This window comes from Acomys minous, assembly GCF_964271855.1.
Source record: "Acomys minous genome assembly, chromosome: 2".
Classification (NCBI taxonomy): domain Eukaryota; kingdom Metazoa; phylum Chordata; class Mammalia; order Rodentia; family Muridae; genus Acomys; species Acomys minous.
The window spans coordinates 39,134,217-39,155,386 of record NC_140484.1 but is presented as its reverse complement, the minus strand read 5'-3'; the positions used below and the strand labels follow the sequence as shown (position 1 = coordinate 39,155,386).

The 21,170-nt window shown below is 38.4% G+C and overlaps 1 protein-coding gene and 1 long non-coding RNA gene across 2 annotated transcripts in view; both read left to right on the top strand.

The window, feature by feature from the left end:
• LOC311583360 overlaps positions 1–21,170 on the top strand; it is an 81,587-nt gene that overhangs the window by 21,456 nt on the left and 38,961 nt on the right. The window lies entirely within an intron of this gene.
• Positions 4,193–4,725, top strand: LOC311588455 (small ribosomal subunit protein uS10). The gene has a single exon (XM_084766121.1). It carries the CDS (start codon positions 4,301–4,303, stop codon positions 4,658–4,660), a length of 360 nt encoding a protein of 119 aa, XP_084622247.1. The 5' UTR covers positions 4,193–4,300; the 3' UTR covers positions 4,661–4,725.

Below are 21,170 nucleotides of genomic sequence, written 5' to 3'. Positions count from 1 at the left end.
CTTTACTTCCCGTCTCTAGTAACCACACTGTTCTATTGTCGACTGTAAGACTGATGGGCTTGGATTCCACATGTGAGCCAGAGCATGCGCAATTTGTCTTTCTCTGCCTGACTTACCTCATTTAAAGCAAAGTGCCTGTGTGACATCTTCGTAAAGCTGAATAGTGTTGTGTTGTGTATACATGCTACATTCTCTCTGTTCACTTAGCTACTGAGGGACATTTATGTTGATTCCAGCTTGGCTACTGTAAATAGTGCTGAAATAAACATGGAGTGCAGAAGTTCCTTTGACATATGGTTTTCTTTCGGGAACACTATGGTTGCTGGACACGTGGTAGTAGAACATTTTGGGGAATCTCCATACTGTTTTTATAATCAGTTACTCATTCACATTCTTGCCAATAGTAGATGGGTTCCTCCTTTCTCTGCATGCTCACCAGCATTTGTTACTTTTTATTGTATAGCAATAAATATCATACGAGGGGGTATTGCAGTACAGATTTGACTTGTATTTTTTTGATAGAGTTAAACAGTTGTGTCTAAAGTATCTGGTATCTTTCTTTCTCTCAGAAATGTCTAAGGAGCTTGAATAAGCTACAAATAAATAGCAGGGTTTCCTTCATACACAGAATGGGAGAACTGATACTATCAAGATGTCCATAGACTTAGAGTGTCCTGTGAGTTTGCGATTCAGTGAGATCCTCACTATATAATTTTAAAGGCTTGACATCACAGACATAGAGAAAAGACGAAATCCTGATGTACATTCAGAACCATAAAATATCCCCCAAATGCTCAAAATGATTATAATCAAAGGAAACAACATTGGAGACATCAGAGGATCTGGTGTTAAAATAAACTACAAATGATTATAACCAAAAATAGCATGGCACTGACAAAAGAAAATGCATAGAGAGCATAGGAAATAGAAGGGCAGCACAGAGCCATGACAATATACTTAGAGCCAGCTGGAATTTTAGAGAGTCACCAAGAACACAACAAGGAAAGAAGAATCTCTTCAGTACACGATGCAGAGAAACTGGACAAAAGCACAAACAGAAGAGCCAGTGAACTGAGGACCTTTTTCTATGAAAATACTAGGAAGAGAGAACTACTGCACAACACGGGCACAGGCAATGCCATTTTAGCTAAGCTCGCTACACTACAGTCAACACAAGCAAAAATAGACAAATGACGTTACATTGACTAAATGCTTACTCAGCAAAGGGCATAATAATAGAGCAAGCAGTAAAACTATGGAATGGTAGCAAGTATTTTCAAGCAGCAGCCAAAGGGTGAATTTATAAGAAATTCAGAACATCGTAGCAGCAAGGAAATATTCTAAATTTAATGAGGAAATCAACTAAGATCAAGTTGAAGGAATAGACATATTTTCGTTCAGCCGTAACAAGGGTATCAGCGGAAGGTTCAGCTCTCTGCACACTTCCTTGGTTCATTTGAAGTTTATCCTGCAGGGGATCTTATTTAAACCTAGGGCTTCATCTATCAACTCTACCAAAATAGAAAAGTCCCCAACACTTCCCTGTGTCCTGAACTCCAATCTGTCTCTAAACAAGCCTTCAACTCTACATCTCTATCAGAAGCGTGATCTCTCTCTCTCCACCCCCCCCACCCTCCCCTCTTTCTTATCAGCCAAAGTGTACTTTCCAGCTGAATGCCCATTGGTTTTCAATGTTACCCTTCTCATCCCACACACATAAATCCTGAGCAGGTTTGTTTCTTTTTTTTTCCCCCCTCACTGGACATATTCACAGAGTTTCAGGTCAAGATTTTCAGTTCTTCGTAGTGTTGAATGCCTTCGTTCTTAAAAGTTCTATTTCTTCCTCTACCCAATGTCAAAAAGTATGACCTTAATAGAGAAAAGTTCATCTCTTTGCCTCAAGCGTCTTATCTTTTTATATGGACTAGTTTATGATACTGATGCACAATATTTGTCAACTGTCTATCACATCTCTGTCAAATGCATTCTTTTAGGAATCCGAGCTGTAGCACTAAATGAAGCCAACAGTATATACACTCATAGACTTTGTAGACAGTGACGTTTACAGTCACAATACCAGTATAGATACATGAAGCAACACAAAAAGGCAGTACTAATTTATGAGAAAAAAAAAAGTAAGAGAATAGGAAAAGACAGATTAACCAGGTACATTTTAAAGTATAATTGTTTTTCAATGAAGTTTAAAAATTTAGTCACTTAAGGGAAATTTGCAGTTTACTGGATAATTGTCCCAAAATGCTGTGCTCTTTCTTTATCTCTATTCAATCACATGCATTAACAATCCATGTTAAAAAAATTATCTAAACTCCAAAGGCTTAGTACAAGATTTCAAATCTAGTCTTAACTGCTCTTTCTTGCTCTCATTTCATAAATAAAACTTAGCAGTATTGGTTAACTTCTTCTCCTCCTCCACTGCTTCTTCTTCTTCTTCTTTTCTTCTTCTTCTTCTTCTTCTTCTTCTTTATCTTTGTTACTGCTTATTTAAATGGGTCCATTCCTATCTGAAGAACCATTTTTTTCATTCCCTTTTTGCAAAATTCCTTCTTGTTTGGGAATCTTTCACACACACACACACACACACACACACACACACACAGAGAGAGAGAGAGAGAGAGAGAGAGAGAACAAATACTTTTGTCATATATGGAATTATGTTATCTGTGGTATTGTAGGAAAGAGGAAGAAAATAGCAGGTAAGATTACTTTTAGAGGTGATATGAGTTTATATTATGATAAATCTCATGATATTAGATTTCAGGGAAAATATGATAAATACGAAAAGGTTATTAGGTGAAGCTTATTAGCACTACTATGGAAAGAAAATTAGACTTGAATGAAAGATACTAGACTTTTTCATGGAAAATATAATCAAGACATGAGTAAGTGGCATGGAGTAATACTTTTGTCCAAAGATGAATTCTACATTGCATAATGGATAAGAAAGACTAGAGTTTGGAAGAATGACCATCATAGCCACAGGGAACAAAAATGACAAGGTCTGTTATTTGCCACAGTGAACCTCACGTAGAGATAACCCTGCAGGGTGTGTTATCAACCACAGTGCTTGAGTTCATGATGTCTTCACCAACTTGACCAGAGAATGTCTAAACCATGAGAACCTACTTTTAGCCAATCTTTTTTACTTGTGCTTATTTTTAAAATGTTCTCAGCTCTGCTTATTAAAATATAATTACATAGCTTTTACTTTATTTTGAAATAGGGTTCTCATTAGGCCAGACTTACCTAGAATGCTGATTCTCCTACTTTTACCTCAGAAAAGCTGGGATTGTAGGTGTCTATCAGAGTAGCTGGTTCTCACAGCTTTTTAAATTTGTCTTTAATTTCATTGTCTCTAGTAAAATCAGAGCCTATCAAAATATATTTGTACTAAAATATCAAGTTTTCTTATTTTGCTACCTTTTCCTTTTTCCTTTTCTTTTTTTTCCCCCTTGAGACATGGTTTCTCTGTGTCACCTTGGCTGTCCTGTACTCACTTTGTAGACCAGGCTGGCCTTGAACTCACAGCGATCTGCCAGCCTCTGCCTCCCCAAGGGTGCTGGGATTAAAGGTGTGTGCCACCACACCCAGGCTTGTTACCTTTTTTCAAGAACAGTTATTATCCACTGAAGCACACTTTGCCTCTTATTGCCTTAAAGAAAATCAACACTTACTCTCCATTCAGGCATACAGAATAAGTATGTCTGAATAACTCATGGCAATCCCTCTAGCTAGCCATCTCTCTCTTGGGTGGAGAACCAGTCCATGGGGCTGGACTTTATCTGTACAAAGTCTTTCTATTGGGAGAGATAAAGACTATTGGAATGCTTGTCTATGAAAGGTACTGCCTATATTTATATACCTCTTGGGGTGATCTGAACACAAGCCATGAAACCAATCTTCTGTGCATATTTGGTAAGGATCTGACGGGAAGTTGCATCAGTCTCCAGTATCTCCATCTCCCATTGAGGAGAGTAGATTCCAGTGAGGACTAGGAGGAGGTACTCAAATACAATTTTCAGAATAACTATGTTTCTGGATTTTGATATTCATTATGTCCTTAGATTGGTTCTAAATTATTCATAATCCATAAGAAGATAGAATATATATATAGATATAGATACATGGAGAAAGAATTTTTTTTCTTCCGGAACTGTATTTTAAAGTGTCTGGGAGACGCGGTGGTGCGTGCAGCGGAGCTCTGTTCACTCTGCTCCGGTCCTGACTCACCGCTGTTCGCTCCCGCTGAGGAACAAGTCGGTCAGGAAGCCGCGCCGCAGCCATGGCTTTTAAAGATACCGGAAAGACGCCCGTGGAACCCGAGGTGGCCATTCACCGAATTCGAATCACGCTCACCAGCCGCAACGTAAAGTCGCTGGAGAAAGTGTGTGCCGACTTGATCAGAGGCGCAAAGGAAAAGAATCTGAAAGTGAAAGGACCGGTGCGCATGCCTACCAAGACACTGAGAATCACTACCAGAAAGACTCCTTGTGGTGAAGGTTCCAAGACTTGGGATCGTTTCCAGATGAGAATCCACAAGCGACTCATTGACTTACACAGTCCTTCTGAGATTGTTAAGCAGATTACTTCCATCAGTATTGAGCCAGGAGTGGAAGTTGAAGTCACCATTGCAGACGCCTAAGTCAACTATTTTAATAAATTGGCTTAACCGGTAAAAAAAATAAAATAAAATAAAATAAAAATAAAGTGTCTGGTATTTCTCATCTTCAAAGTCTTAGAGACTTCAGCATTAACATCCCCAAATAAAACTCAAAATCTTCTTTGAGAAAAAAATAAATAGCAAAACACAATTCTTTCCAGAATCCTTGCTCTAGTAAAGGACACTGTTTTTTTTTTCTAGTTGTATAAAATAGAAGCCCTAAAAATCTGTTCCGACATCATCATGAAAGATGGCTTTTATCTCTTGACTACTTCTCAAACATTTAAGTTATCTCTGTCTCCACCACCAACTTTCTGTCCTAAAATGTTATCAGTGGCGATCCAATACTTCAGAGTGGACATATTCTCAGTGGCAGGGTGGGTGCAACTGATCTTAGATATGCGTGAAGTCATTGGCCTCTCTATGTGTACAGGAAACTCAGTAACAAACAGGGTAACATTTTAAAAAATTGGGATGTGCCTACAAAGGGGCAAGCTTGGATGCAGACAGAGTCGATAGCCAAACTCTGCCAAGACAGGGTAAGCAAGTCCTCAATAGTTCCTGCCTCACAAGACATAGGAACACACAAAAACAGGGACAACAAATGGGCTTTGAGGATTTAGAATTTACATTTAGCAACATTGTGTTCAAAGAAGAGGTGCTTTTGTTCTGAATTGACTGCTGTGATCAGGAAGTAAGGGCAATCCCATGACTGGGCTATTTAATAATTATTATCTAGGCAGTAGAAAGGAATGGAATACAGCCAAAGTTGTAATGAGTGAAAAGATATTTGGCCTTTTCTTGTGGTTTAGATAATGCACTAGCTCTGTATGCTAGGACATGATTACAGCGCATTCTGGTTGTCTTTTTTGTCCTACCAAAGTCAGAGTGGCTTCGTCCGCGTTTGTCTTTTCCTGAAATTCTGTTTAGAAGGGAAATGCTGTATCCTAGCTGCCAGTAGCAAGCTAGCTTTCAACAGCATGAAGGTGCTGTAACATACCTGGACGTCAGGAATGGCCGTTCTTTTTAGAGTGACACACGTGAGGAGTGGGCTATTCAGGAGGCTTTCCACACTGTCTGTTTCTTCGGTCTAAGTCTTCCAGCCAAATTCTTGGCAGACGGATTGTGATGGGTAGATAGCAGAGTTTCAAAAGAAGAACATTTTGTTTTTTATTTTTCGTTTTGTCCCAGTTTCAAAGTCGCATTACGTTATTAAATTATGGAGTGAAAGAAGTAGAATCGCTCACTTCCTGAGAAGCGCGCAGCATTCCTTGGCCCGTGCTCACTATCGGAACCACACAGGAGAAAGACAAAGCAGAGAAGCTTTCCAAATTCCTTCCCAAACCCATACACTGTCTACATGTTTTGAATATTTTTCCAAGATTATTAATATTTTCACACACACACACACACACACACACACACACACACACACACACACACACACACACAAAAGGAAATCAGCAACTGGACTTTGAGAAAGAGCATATCTGCCTCTGAAACTGGTACGGCCTGTGCAGAGACTGCTGAGAAGGGGCCAAGGGGAGGCTGCAGCCAGAAGACAGTAATAAGTATACGCTGGCGCCCTCTGCGCAGTTGAGGTTTTATATTAACGTAGATGCTTTCAAGATAACAAAAGTTGCATTACTAACAGGAGCAGGAAGCACTGTGATTTACCCAAATTCTTCTGGGGTCAGTGAAGCCCAAACTACAGAGGGTTCCAGAAAGACACTCTGTACTTCCTTCCGTGGGAAAGCTTTGACCTTATCTAAGGCTGTGCAAAGGCAGTGATTTGTCTCCAGGTCAAATCTGAGCTGAAACAAGTGTCCGAGGACAAAAATCCCTCAGCGATAAAGGACTCAGAACATAGGGATAATCTAACCTTCAGTATTACTGTATCTTTTTCTAGTGGCTCTAGTAAGTTCTTTTTGTCATTTCCCCAAAGATTTACTACGTTCTAGAACTTTCTTTTTGTTAGTAAATAATTGACTTCTATGCGTATGAAGATAAAATAAAACTATCAGGAAAACCTGTTCCTCTTACATAAAGGGTTGTTCTGGAGAGCCTTTAGACCTTATGGGTGAGAAAATCACCTCTGCCTGTGGCTAGCCTAGTCCTCATATCCCCTTACTCCTTAGCTTCTCACAACACATTTCACAAAGAAAATCCCCCCCTCAACGGAAAATAAATTTATTTCAATACAAATAGTCCATACTAGCCAGTTTATTTAGGGAAAGAAAATGCAGATATCCTTGTAACATATAAATGTCTTCAATGGTTACATAAAAAGTCATGAAAAAACCTTTTGAGAAGATTATGATTGATCACAAACCTGAGAAAATTATTTACTTATTATATTCACAACAAATATAACCCCAAACTTTACACATTCTTTTACTCAGTGTTTCATAGTAATATGTTGTGTATGCAAACACTGACATAGCAATAGAGCCAGATATTTTTTCTTCATTTCTAAAAAAAAAAAAAAATACTACATAGTTTCTCGTTTCTGAATTTTTATATATAAATTTGTTTGTTTTTAATGTATTCACTTTACATCCTCTCTCCTTCATGTCCTCCCTGTCTCATCCTCCCTCTCGCTTCCCCCTCTCCGTCCCCTAGTCCTCAGAAAGGGGAACCCTCCTCCCATACCATCTGACCCCAGCCTATCAGGTCTTATCTGGACTACCTGAATCCTCTTCCTCGGTGGGATGGCATGGTGGCCCTGCCAGGGGGAAGTGATCAAAGAGTGAGCAACAGGGTCCATATCAGAGGCAGCCTCCACTCCCTATATTAGGGGACCCACAAAGAGACTGTGCTGCCTATCTACTACATTGGAGGAGAAGGTCTAGGTCCACACCACGCATAGCCCTTGGTTGGGGCATCAGTCTCTGTAGATCTCCTTAGGCCTAGATTTGTTGGCTTTGCTGGATGCTTAATTCTCATGCAGAAAGACAACTAGAATAAACACCAGAAGGGCTCTAAGAGAGGGTATAGGAAGGGAGGCTACTGTAGAGGTCCTTTGAAAGACTCCACCCAGCAGCGGTTCAAAGCAGATGCTGAGACTCACAGCCAAATTTTGGGGCAGAGCGAATGGAGACTTAAGGAAGTGTTGGGGGATAAAAGGACCTGAAGGGGATTGGACTTGCACAAGAAGAACAACAGAGTCTGAAATTTAGTAAGCCTCTTTATATTAGTCTCCTGTGTGTGTGTGTGTGTGTGTGTGTGTGTGTGTTTGATATCTGTGAACCTGTGTTTGTGTATGTTCAAGTGAAATTGCATAAGATTATGTGCAAACATGTTGCACATGTGTGTGTAGGCTAGAGGTTAAGCTCAAGTGTCTTTCTCAATCATTCTCCACCTTAGTTTTTGAGACAGGGTCTCTCCCTGAACCTGGAACTCACTAATTTAGTGAATCTGGCTATCTGCTTAGCTCCAGGGATCTGCCTGTCTCTCTTCCACTACACCTGAATTACAGAAGTACACTTCCACATTCAAATTTCTTTGTGGATGCTGGGGATCTGAACTCAGATCTTCATGCTTGCATGGGAAACATTTTAGCCCCTCATCGATCTCCCTCACCCAAAAGATAGATTTTTATATAGATCTATATTTTTACTCACTATGGCTTATATTAAGTCATATTCATCTAAAAAGGTCTTTAACATTTTAAGCACTTGAATAGCTATCTTTGAATCTTTTCATTGTCATTTAATAGAGAGATTCTAGAAGTTAGGTAGGGTAAATACTTGTATTTCCAGGACCTGGGAAACTGAGGTAGAAGGATAATTGGTTTGAGGCCATCATGGTCTGAAAGATAAGTTCCAAGATAAGTCGGATTAATAGAACCTGCCTTTAGAATAGCATCAAATAATTTTGAAAAATTTGAAGCATATAAACTTGCACTGAATATTTTGTTTGAAAAACATTTGTTTTTTTTAATTTATTTTATTCAGATTATATCTCAATTGTTAGCCCATCCCTTGTATCCTCCCATTCCTCCCTCCCTCCTGCTTTCACCATATTCCTCTCCTCCATGCCTGTGATTGAGGGGAAGCCTCCTCCCCCTCTATGTGATCATATGGTATCAAGTCTCTTCTTGGTAGCCTGTTATCCTTCTGAGTGCCACCAGGCCTCCCCATTCAGGGGACGTGGTCAAATATGGGGCACCAGAGTTCATGTTAAAGTCAGTCCCGACTCTCCACTCAACTGTGGAGAATGTCTTGTCCGTTGGATTGATCCGGGTAGGAGTTCGATGTTTACTGCATATTGTCCTTGGTTGGTGCCATAGTTTGAGTAGAACCCCTGGGCCCAGATCTGTCTATCATAATGTTCTTCTTGTAGGTTTCTAGGAACATCTGGATCCTTCCATTTCCCCATTCTCCCATACTTCTCTCACCTAGAGTCTCAATAGGATGACCTCACATCTATCCCAATTTCCTGGTAAGTGAAGATTTTCATGGGACATGCCCCTTGGACTAGTGTCCAATTATAAATAAGTATATACCCTTTGGGTCTTTCTGCTTCTGGGTTAATGGACTCATTATGATCCTTTCTAGTTCTTTTTCAAAGAGTGAAAATAATACAAAAAATAAAGCAAAATCTAATAATCAGTATTCCAAGTAAAAATGGCTCTTTGTCTAATGAGGGAGTTGACTAACAAGTAAATTCAATAAAAGTGCACATTAAATTACCAGTTATTGTACCCACATGGAGAAAGCATGGAGTTTCCTCAAAAAATAAAAAATAAAAACTGAACTATACGTCATCAGGTGATTTCATTTCTGGGCATGTTGCAAAAGAAATAAAAATCGGTATATTAAAGAAATGTCTGAACACCCTAGTTTATTACAGTACTATTCACAATGGTCAAGGAACAGAGCAGCAGATAAATGGTGCATTAGATTCAGATCCCAGTGAGAAAAATCAGTGCAAAAGAGGAAAGAGTAACTTTCAAAGTTTTCAGTTCACTGGTGACTGATCAGATCAATCTTAGTCTAGTGACAAAGCTGAAGCATCATTACAGAAAATCATAGCAGAAGAAAGCTGCTGTCCTTAGAGTAGCCAGGAAGGAAAGCAAGGGCATGTTAGGTATAATGTGTGCCCTTCAAAGACCTGGCCACAGGGACATACTACCTCCGTTCAGTGATGTAATCATGCCACATATCATGGGCTGATGTATTGTCATGGTTAGCAGCCTCATATCACTTCTCAACAGTACTACCAGATAGGGACCAAGATCTAATACAGGAGCCTTCTGGAGAAACACTTTATATATGGCTCATAACAAATGGGATAAAGCAAGAATAGGCAGGCTACAGGTGGTGGACAAGCCATAGACTCAGCCCTGGGGATGCTGAGGTATGAAGCCTGCCTGGGCATCATATTCCCTTTCTTGAGGAGATGTGAACAAATATATGTTCTTCTGAGACAAACCATTGAAGACAGACCAAAGGAATGAAACCACTCCAAGTTCATCTTTAGTGAATCATGAAGTTATTGGAGTCATTTGCAGAAATATTAATATTGGGTTACTTACAGAAGCACACATGTCTCAAAGGCATTTACACCTTCCAAACTCCTTCTCCAGCATGGCTGGCAACTCAGAAGAACTGCCTCATGGAAAGTTTGTCTTATATTTAGCAAGTGTTGACTGCTTAAACGCCCTTGGGAAGAGGGGTTCTTATAAATCACACAAGCTTCAGGAACTTCCTGAGGATTGTGAGAGTTTGATGACATTTGTTTGGTTTGCATTCTGATTCTGAAGAAGCCTAAATCCAGGAAGGAGTGTTTCAATTCAAAGAAAATCAGTACACAATCCTAGACTACACAGAAATCTTGAGGCTAGCCTATGCTATATAATAAGACCTTGACTTAAAGATATGGTACATATCTAAAATGGAATACCATTTAGTCTTTGAAAACATGAAAATTCTGTTGCTTATAGAATAAATTGACCGAGAGGCTACTCAGTTATGTGAAATAATCCAAGCATTAACAAAGACATACTTCATGATGTTGATTCTAAAATGACCATGAATTGGGAGTAGAATTCTGGTTTCCAAAGACCAGTGACTGCAAATGAGGAGGAAGGTACCATTGATAAGGATCCATTGATATGGCATGAGTAAATTTTTGTGACTTTTTTACATACCAGTGAAAGTGGAGTCAATAATAATGTATTGTCCATTTTTAAATTGATAAAATGTTATATTTTAATGCTCTTAGTCCAAAATATAAGCATATGAAATGATAGATATGACATTTTCCTAACTAGACTTATTCTGTAATGTATATAGTTGTCCAAATATCACTTTATGTTTCCAACACATACTTTTGCTTTTTTCTTGTATTGAAAATAGATTCATTCTCACATAATATATCCTGATTATGATTTGTCTCACTGTGTTCCTCCCAGTTCCTCTCCATCACCCCTTCCATCTAGATCCACCCCCTTTCTGCCTCTTGTTAGAAAATACTAGGGTACTAAGAAGTAGCAACAAAACATAACAAAATTAAATATTATAATAAGATAACACAAAAACTGTCACATTGAAGGTTGACTTGGCAAATTTACAGAAGAAAAGGATCCCAAGATAAAGGACAAGAATAAGAAACCTACTCATTTACACCCTCAGAAGTCACATTAAAAAGCACCAAGCAGGAAGCCCTAATGTAGGGAGCACCTGTGAAGGCCCTGGCTTGTACTTCATGTACCTGTGAATTCATGTGTGCATTGCTCATGTTGACTTAGGGCCTTGTTTTCTTGATGTTCTCCATTCCTTCTGGCTCTTACACTCCTATTCCTCTTCTGCAGAGTTGCCTGAGCTCTGAGGGGAGAGATTTGTGATGTAGACATTCCACTTAGGGCTGAGTGTTCCCAGGTTTCTCTGCATATAATCTGACTGTAGCTCTAGGTCTCTGTATTTGTTAACATATGCTCCCAGAGGAAGCTTCCTTGCTGTTACCTTAGAACTGATGATATTTATCAATACAGAGAGAACGCATTTGGGCTGAGCTTCCTTTAGTACATGTAGATCGTCTCAACTTAACTCAAAGCTCATGTTCTGGAGCAAGAACGTCACTCATCTTTGACAGATTGACCTTGTCGCTTCCTGAATCTCCAGTGATAAGTAACAGAAAAGATACTTTGTTCTGATATATTTATTCTACAAGTCTCAATATCTTTAAAAGTACATTTAAAAACAAGTGCTGGAATAGGAACATTCTAAATTATATCAAATCTTGATTTTTTACTAAAGTCTATCTAATGAAATTATAAAATTTATTGCAACTTGAGCATCAAATCAGTGGTAATTTAAAGATTCCAATATAAAAATTATGCTGGCTCCTGAAGCATAATTGTGGAAATCAGAGTTCTTAGTTATTTGGGGAAGAATGAGTTTAAAGGGGAAGAAAAGGGGAGCAACATAAACAGATGAGATAAAAAACAATTGAAAAATATGTTTAGAATATTGGTAGATTTTTATCCATTGCTCAATATCTGTTGCCCTCCTCACTACAGCTCCTCTGGCTCTGAGGCCAGTTGGATTAGACACAGAAAACATCAACATTTGTATCCTGGGGCTTAAAGCCACAGCTCCAATTTCCTTAGAAGTCATAACCATGTTGAAATGGTGAATAAACACCAGGGATCATAATGGCTGGGCCCGCATGAGAGAAACAATCAAAAGGGTCCTCACTCAGCTGGAGCTTGCCACCAGGACTCATGTCCCTGTCTTTAACAGTGTGCAGTACTTGACATTTCCTACAAGTTACACAAGCAAAGGAAGGTACACTAATAATTACTTTTTTACCACACTATTGTCACTTTGTTTTACTTTACATATCATAAAATCGTCCATGGTAATGGGGAAGTCAAAAGCATGTAGTCACGTTTCATCCAGTTAGGAAGAAGGGAGAGGTGAATGTTTAAGCTCAAATGGCTTCCTGATTTTTTATGTTCTTCAGGACCAAAGCTCAGGGAATGGTGCTGCCCTCGTTAGGGTGAGCTCTGCTACCTCTGTTAACCAAAGAAGATTATCCTCACAGGCATGCTAGATACTCCTGTAAAAGTAACATTTATTTAGCTGATGTTATTTTCCTCTCTGAAGCTTACTGCCTTTGTCTGCTAACTGAGACCGAGTCCTGGAAGCTTCTAGCTTCCCTACAATCTAATCTAGGCCTAAAGTGTTTTCAGCTGTTCTGGCTCAAACTTCTCTCCACGCTGACTGGATTCAACCTAACTTCTCTCACTTCTGACATGTTGCTCTGCTTGGCCTCAAACTAACGCTAGCAATGTGTTCTGACCTTCTGGCTCCTCACTCTCTGCCTCATGTGTTTTCACCTGTGTTTAACTTGTTCTCTCTACAACCTGTCTCTGTAAAACTGTCCTGATAAAACTGTCTCCGCCTCCCCTCTCTCTGCACAGCACCCTTAAGTCAGCTCTCTCTTTTCTCTCTGTTCTCATGAGAGTTTGGCATGTCCCAATCTGTCAAATCTTTCCCGGATTCATCCGTTTGTCTGCCGCTCAAGTAGACATCACTTCTAAACATAGCTGCTTCTAAGAACTAACGTCACCTTCATTGTTTAGGATTAAAGGTGTGTACTAAAGGTGGATCTGTATTTCAGCCAGAGGGATTAAAGCTGTGTGCTCTGATCCCGTCTGTGCTCCAGCCAGAGTAGCCTTGTTGCTGGATTAAAATCCCTCTATGTAGGCCACCTATTGCTTTATATATTTAAACTCACCTAATTCCTGGAGGATCTGTTCCTGGTATTTCCATTTTACATATGAGAAATTAAAGCACACAAGAAAAGTGACTGTTATAGGATCCCACTCCTTATAATCGACAAAGGCAGAACCAGTCTGATCCAAGATCTGTGCTTTTAAGATAGCTTCTGCGCCATTCCCAGAGGACTTCTGATTGATTAAAGCAGTGGTTCTTAACCTATGGCTCACACCCCTTTGAGGTTGAACAATCCTTTTACAGAAGTAGCATATCAGCTATCCTGCATGTTAGATATTTATTATGATTCATAACAGTAGCAAAGCTATAGTTACAAAGTAGTAAAAATGTATTCTTATGCTTGGGGTCACCACAGCATGAGGAACTGTACTAAAGCATCACAGCTTTAGGAAGGTAAGAACCACTGCATTAAGGGTATGATGTTCCACTGTGAGGTAACCTGGATCTACACTTTTTTCCCCATAGTCTTATTTCCCTCAAGTCTTAGGTCTATTATCTCAGCCAATCCAAAAAAGACAAAGAGTCTGATTTAGTGACTAACACTCAATGAATTAGAACATGGACTAGGAAAAACATACACCTCTCAGAAACTATCATTCATATTTAGGCAACACTGATTATTTAGCTAATATCATATTTTAAATAGGCTTTGAGAAATAGCAATTTTTCTCACTTATTATATCATATTTTAAGGCACTCTGCTTTTAATACAATGTATATCAGAATTGGATATTGGTTCGAAATGTTCATGAACTTAGAACTGTTTAATTTTTCAAAACAGAAATTAAAGCATAAGTTGCCAAAACAAATTTCCCAAACCCAGAGTGGCTATTTGATTTTAGAGTCTGCCTCAGATGTCTTAAACCACATTGAAGTTTCTTATTCTTTTGCAGAATGTTGTTTACATAGTTCATTGAAAAGGAAAAAGAGATGATCAAATGCAAACATTTCATTATGTCAAAACTTTGAATTTGTCCCATATTTTTAATACAACTGTGTTATAAAAACAAAAATATTATTTTCCAAACAAAATTAAATATTTAGAAACTGCTATTGAACCTAGTAGCACATAACTAAGACCTATCTTCAGATTTCTTTTTAAAAATAAACTCATCCATATGGACACAAAATATATATGCTGAAATATGCAGTTCTTTATTTATGATACCAAGTTATGATAGACAAACTTATCTACTAATTATTATATAACTATTGGATTATCAGAATGATCCCAGGAAATTAAAAAATTATTTCTTTACATTTAATGATTAATAATATATCCAGATACATAATGCAAAATGTACTGATGATGATAAGTATTTTCCAAATAATGTTTTATGAAAATGTATACATATTTTGTCTTTAAAATACACAATTATGGTCTAAAATACAAGAAGCATAAAAATGATTACTGGAAAAATATATTTTATATGGATTCAAACCTTAAGGAAGTTAATCATTTGTGTCTAAAACATTTTTATGCTAAGAATTTCTAATGGGTCTCTATTCTCTATCACTGCCAGTTACTGATTTTAGACCACTATGTAGTATTTTAAAATTCTTCTACAGAGAGGAATAATTTATTTGTATTTATTAGCAAATGAAAAAGTATGATAACTAAACAACTTGAAAACTGCATGAATACTGGGTGTATCCATGTAGCATTAAACATGTTCTATTCCTCCAGTAACATAAGTAGCAAATGTAGCATCATTACCCATATTATTTCTGTAAAAGTAAAATTCATACCAAATACTCTCCAGTAGCTACAAAATATACCCAGACTCTTAAACTACTTCTAGAATTCAAAAGAACATTGATGACAATAACAAAGTAACAAAATTTCTCTCACCTCAGTCAGCAATGTACACACCTTTATTTTTAGCTACTCCAAATAACAGAACACACACACAAAGAAAATAGCATTATATCAAGGACAAAAGCTCTTTAAAATGTGAGAATCCTACCTTCTGAATAATTAAAAACCCTGAATTATTTGCCACATTTACTTTGGTTCTTAGAATAGATATTCCCTGCTGGATCTCAGTCTCATCAAAACTCTCTGAGCCAGAAATTAGCTAGTTCCGACATCTTCATTCAATAACAGCCCCCCCCCAAAGCTATATTCATTACAACAAATAAGAAATGTTTCAACCAATGCACACATGTGAATATATATAAAATGCTCAGCTTGACTCTTGTCAGGTCCAATGTCAGAAGAGAATGGTTGTTGGGGTCCTTAGTCTCTTTCAGTCACCCACTTAGCCTTGTAGGGAATCAAGTCTTGAGATTCTAGTCTCTTCAACACATCTTCATATACAGGGCAGAGGCGCAAATCTCAATTTGTATGATTTCCTTGTGATCCACAAGAGTTCAATATGGACTTAGTAAACACAGAGAGAAAACGTCTTGCCTTCCACAGATTCCTTTTCAAAGCAGCTCTTTGAGGACAAAACAAAAGTACAAGCAAAACCAGAAGCCACCGGAGGTGAAAGTGGCTTTTGCACAAGAAGAAAATTTTAAATGGAACATTTCCAAGAACAGGAACACAGGCATGCTTTCTCTTCCTCCTCCTGCTCTGCAATCTGAAGTGATCCAGAGGAGACACCTGACTCCCAACTGGGAGAATTTGACCATGGGCTTCTGCCCTGGGGACAAGGGTGTGGTCCTTCAACCTCTGCACACTGAAATGATGTGCTGGGTTCACTGCTAGTGCCCTGATAGGATGGACAAGTATACATCCTGGCTTCTTGACCATATCTCATTTGGAGACCAGTGAGAGGACGTATGACCGTTTGCATTGCAAAAGATAAGCAACAAAAGCTGAAGATAGTTTCATCCTCATAGGAGATTTTTGTGTCTCCTTGCAGCCACTTCTTGAAATAGCTAACGCTGACTCACTCGCTTTGAGGACACATTCATTGCTTCCAGTATTTTTCTGGCACTTGCTTTTGAGAGCTCAGATTATCAGTGTTGCCTGGCAACAGCACAACAACACGCGAGACATTTTTATTTTGATGTACCTAACTTAAACTTTCAAACTTCCGGAAAGATGACAGATGGTTTTAAGATTTTATATCTTATATCCGTTAAGAAGGACTATATTTAACTTAAATTTGTCCTCTTAGCTCAAGAAAGTCTGAGTTGAAAGTCAGCTGAAGTTCTGGAGAGTTCCACATGTAGCGATGTTCTAGCCACTCCCTTCGCCTCTAGTACATATGTTCTTATCTCTACCCACACTTGATGAAATCTCTCCACATTGACAGTTTAGCTAAAGTTTCTGCTTCTGAAAAACATGTATATTAACACAAGTAAGCCTTTTGTTTTTATCCTTGTTTATGTGTGTCTGTGTGTCTCACATACACATGTGGAGGCAAGAAGAGGGTCTAAGAACACCTGGAGTTGGAGTTGGAGGTGTCTGTCAGCATCTGACATGGGAAGAGAATCCCTCAGGTTCTGTGCAAAAGCAGTGAATGCTGCTAACAGCTGAGCCATCTCTCCAGCACATATTTCCCTTGTTTCATCATCATGATGAGATGAGTGATTAAAAGAGGAAAAGGAAAGAAGGAGAGGAAGAGGAAGAAAAACAGGAAACAGGGAAGGAAGGAAAGAAGGAAGTGGAGAGGAGGTGATTGTTTTCTCTATACGTTAAACACTACTTTTCAAAGAATTTATATAGAGAATAAATATCCATACAGAGTAATAACTGTTAGTTTTAAATATTACCTGGGAGGAGTGAGGTATATAGTCCCCCGAAAGTTAACGTATCAACCAGTTTTTTCTTTTTTAAAAAATATATTTTATTAATTTATTCATATTACATCTCAGTTGTTATCCCATCCCTTGTATCCTCCCATTCCTCCCTCCCTCCCATTTTCCCCTTATTCCCCTCCCCTATGACTGTGACTGAGGGGGACCATCTCCACAGAAGCATAGCAGGCTACCAAGAAGAGACTTGATCAACAAGTTTTTATAAAGACTTTTCAACATGTATTACAATAGTATTAATGTGTTAACAAATGCATTAAATTTTTCTCAAAAAAGGGAAAATTTACTAACATGTAGCTATAGAAGAGAGTAAGAATATATTAGATCGTATGTAACAATTGGTTACAAAGATTGCATATAGAAAAGGATGTAAATTTTGCCAAATGAAAGAACATGGTACAGTAGAAACAATACAACTTGACATCCTTGGGAAAAGTGAACTTCATTAGAGGGTATCTTCATTGGATTAACCCATAGGCCTGTGTGTGGGGATCCATTTTCTAAATTACTAATTGACTTAGGAAGGCCCAGCCCACTGTTTGCAGTGCCAGCCCTGGACAGGTGTGCCTGGCTACTGTTAGGATCCAGATGACCTGCTGAAGAAAGAACCCAAGGCAGTATGCAAAAACAGAGTGTTTTTATTCTAGCATGCTAGGATTGCCTCTCTCCTCTAGAGGGCGACCCCGAAATGAGCATGCAGGCTCAATTTATAGACAGTTGAAGGGACCTGGGACAAGCTTTAATCAATTGGTCAGAACTGAGTCAGAGTGTACGAGGGGATTCAGGATTGGCTGTTTGTTTGCTTACTGGGGACTTTTTGAGTCTCTGAGGTTTTGGCTCCTACTCAGGAGTTGCCCTTTAATTTGATTGGACGGTGCCAGCTGTGTTCTTTACCAAGGCCGTGGAAGTAATAAAAACATGGTATCTAGTCATTTTGTTCTACAAGCTGATTAGCTCTACAGGAGCTGTCCATAACTTGTGGTTTTTCCCAGAATTCCTAGAAACTTGGCCTAGTTAGGCCGAGTGAAAACCTGAAGCCTGTCATGGAGTTGGTCTAGTCAAAGAAACTGCGGTCTTTGTGGGGTTTGGGGTTCCTAAGGGGAGGGTCCCTTCAGCTACTATAAGAAACCAAGCTGAGCAATCCAGAGGGAGCAAGGCAAAAAGTAACTGTCCCTCTGTGGTACCATATTCAGTATCCGCCCAGAGGTCCCGCCTTAGGCTCTTGGTGCTGGACTATAGCCTGTGAGCCAAACAAAACCTCGCCTCTCCCAAGCTGTTTTTGCTCAGTGTTTTATGATAGCAATAGAGGCACAAACTAGGACAGGTGGGGTCCAAAGGAGGAGAAATTCCTGCTGCTCTTGCCCCTGTGGATCTAAAACAATTCCTTTGAAAAATCCCAAGAGCCTACAGTAAAGAGGGGTAATAGGTGAACCACAGACAGTTGAGCTACTGTTGGCAGGAGCTCAGTGCTTGGGGACAAATCTATGTAGTTTTTGGCACGTCCCACTTTCTTTCTTTCTTTCTTTCTTTTTTCTCCCCTTTTGACCTTTACACAGAGTGAATTCTCCAGCTTGGACAATCATACCGACCTTACAGCTAACTACAGCTTGTAAACTGGGTGTTTCTTAGCCCCAAACCCCATATGTTTATGTGAATAGCCAATCACCGAGTTAGAGGTGAACATGAAGTGTTTCAATTATTGGACCTTCAATGTCCTCCACCAACTCATATTACATTGCCTTCTCTCAATCTGTGAGAATTTTGATGATTGAGGAATAAAGACACTTAAGTTTAGTGTACAAGATGGCTGCTTTTCAAGGACAGAAAGCATTTATAGGTACCACATGTCCATTAGCCATGGAGTTCGGAGAGTCAGATGTCACAGAGCTAACACTTGGTAATGGTTCTGTAAAGACGCAAGCATTTCTTTTCAAAGTGAAAATAACAATACTAATTTCAGGCAGTGTGTACATGAACAAATTATCAATTGTGAGGAGGGACATTGCATATTGTTGAAGGAGTCACTTCTCCAAGGAAATGTGTAATGCACCTGAAATAGGGCATCTACAATAGGATGGCAACTAGATAGACTTTAGATTAGCAACAGAAAGATCCACCAGTAAGGCTAGACCTTTAATGTCCCCATCAGAAATGCATAGATGGTTCACAGCAGCAGCAGATCAGGACGGATCTAGCTGGCTTTCACATCACTGGTCAGCAGTGATATCAGCATCTAAAGACTAACTGATACAGCATGAGCAAATTGCACCTTTTCCTCAAGCTAAACAGGAGCATTCACAAGGATAGACATCACTGTGGACCATAAACCGCACATTAATAAACTTAAAAGAATAGAGATCATATAATATCTGCAGGGAAACCAGCATGAAATGAAACGAGAAGTCAGTAAGAAAAGACCCAGAAAAACAAACAGACAACAGCAAATATTTACAGATTAAAACAGATATTGGTCAAAAAGACAGGAGTCAAAACAGAAGTCAGAAAATAATGTTAGAATATTTGTAACTAAATGGTGAAAGAAAAACACGACTGTGGAATGCCTTAAGCTGAGTTTAGTGGGAACATGTATACATTAAGCATAGGTTAGGGGAGAAAATGGACTGAAAAATCTAAGACCCTACTCTAGAAAGCTAGAAGGAGGAGGAGGAAGAGGAGGAGAAGAAAGAATTAAATCCACAGGAAAGAATGGAGTAGAAACAAACAGAATTGAAGCAGAAAACGAATATAGAGAACCAAGAAAAGCAACACAGATTGATTTAAAACACAGATCAAACTGACAACCTGCTTCAGAATAATAAAGAGATGTAACAAACTAATAATAAAAATAAAAAACTGGAGCATCATTAGAGTTTCTTATGTATATGGAAAGCATAATAACAGAATACTATAAATAATTCCATAACAACAAATTCAGTTACCTAGATCAAATAGCTAATATCTTAAAAGATGAAATCTGCTGATTTAAGAAGAAATAATGTGAATAGGCTTATATTTATTAAAGAAATTGAATCATTGAACCATAACCTTTCATAATTAAAGCACCAGACTTAGGTGAGTACATTGATAACATTTACTTTTCAGTAAGGAAGATATTTTAGCAATTTTCTACAATTATTCCAGAAGATATAAGCAGAGACAATATTTCCTCATTTATTTCCTTACTCATTCTCTGAGCCCATCAATTCAACACTGAGTCAATGATGATGTAAAAAGACATAGCATCAATTAAAAACAAAAATACAAAATCTAGGACTGAAAAGCAATTATAGCCAGATGACACTATATAAAATCAATATATAAAGTTCAAATGTTATATTATGTACAAACAATGAAGAAGTGATATTTGAGATTTAAAATTTGAAACATTAGCATCATCCAAAAATGAAGTGATTAGCTGTACGTTAACAAAATGACCAAAGACCTATATGAGGAAAACCATAAACCCCTTTAAAAGATGACAAAGTTCTAAAGAAATGGGGTATTTCATGTCGCTATAGTAAAAGTTAGTGTTCTCATGCTATTATTTATATTGCAAATTAGTGTATGGGTTCAATACAACCCCAAATGAAAATTTAACAAGTTATTTTGTGGATACTGCAAAAAAACTTATGTCTAAAATTTATATGGAGATGTAAAAGATGCAGAATGCTAACCTATGTGTTGAGCATCAGTAACAGAACTAGGGGACCAGCATCACCCAGCTCCAAAGGTCACTTCACAGCTCTCAAGGCAGCAAGGAAACATGGGGGAAAAGAACCAATAGAGACACCAAAGGAACAGAGCAACAAACCAAAGGCTCATGTACACCGAGCCAACTAATTTTAGCAGAGGAATTAAGGCAGTATTATCAAACAAAGGTTATCACATAAATAATGGGTACTGGGCCAATTGGTCCCACCCAGAACAAAAATAAAATGATACATTGTACTTTTGTAAATCATTACTTTCAAATTTAT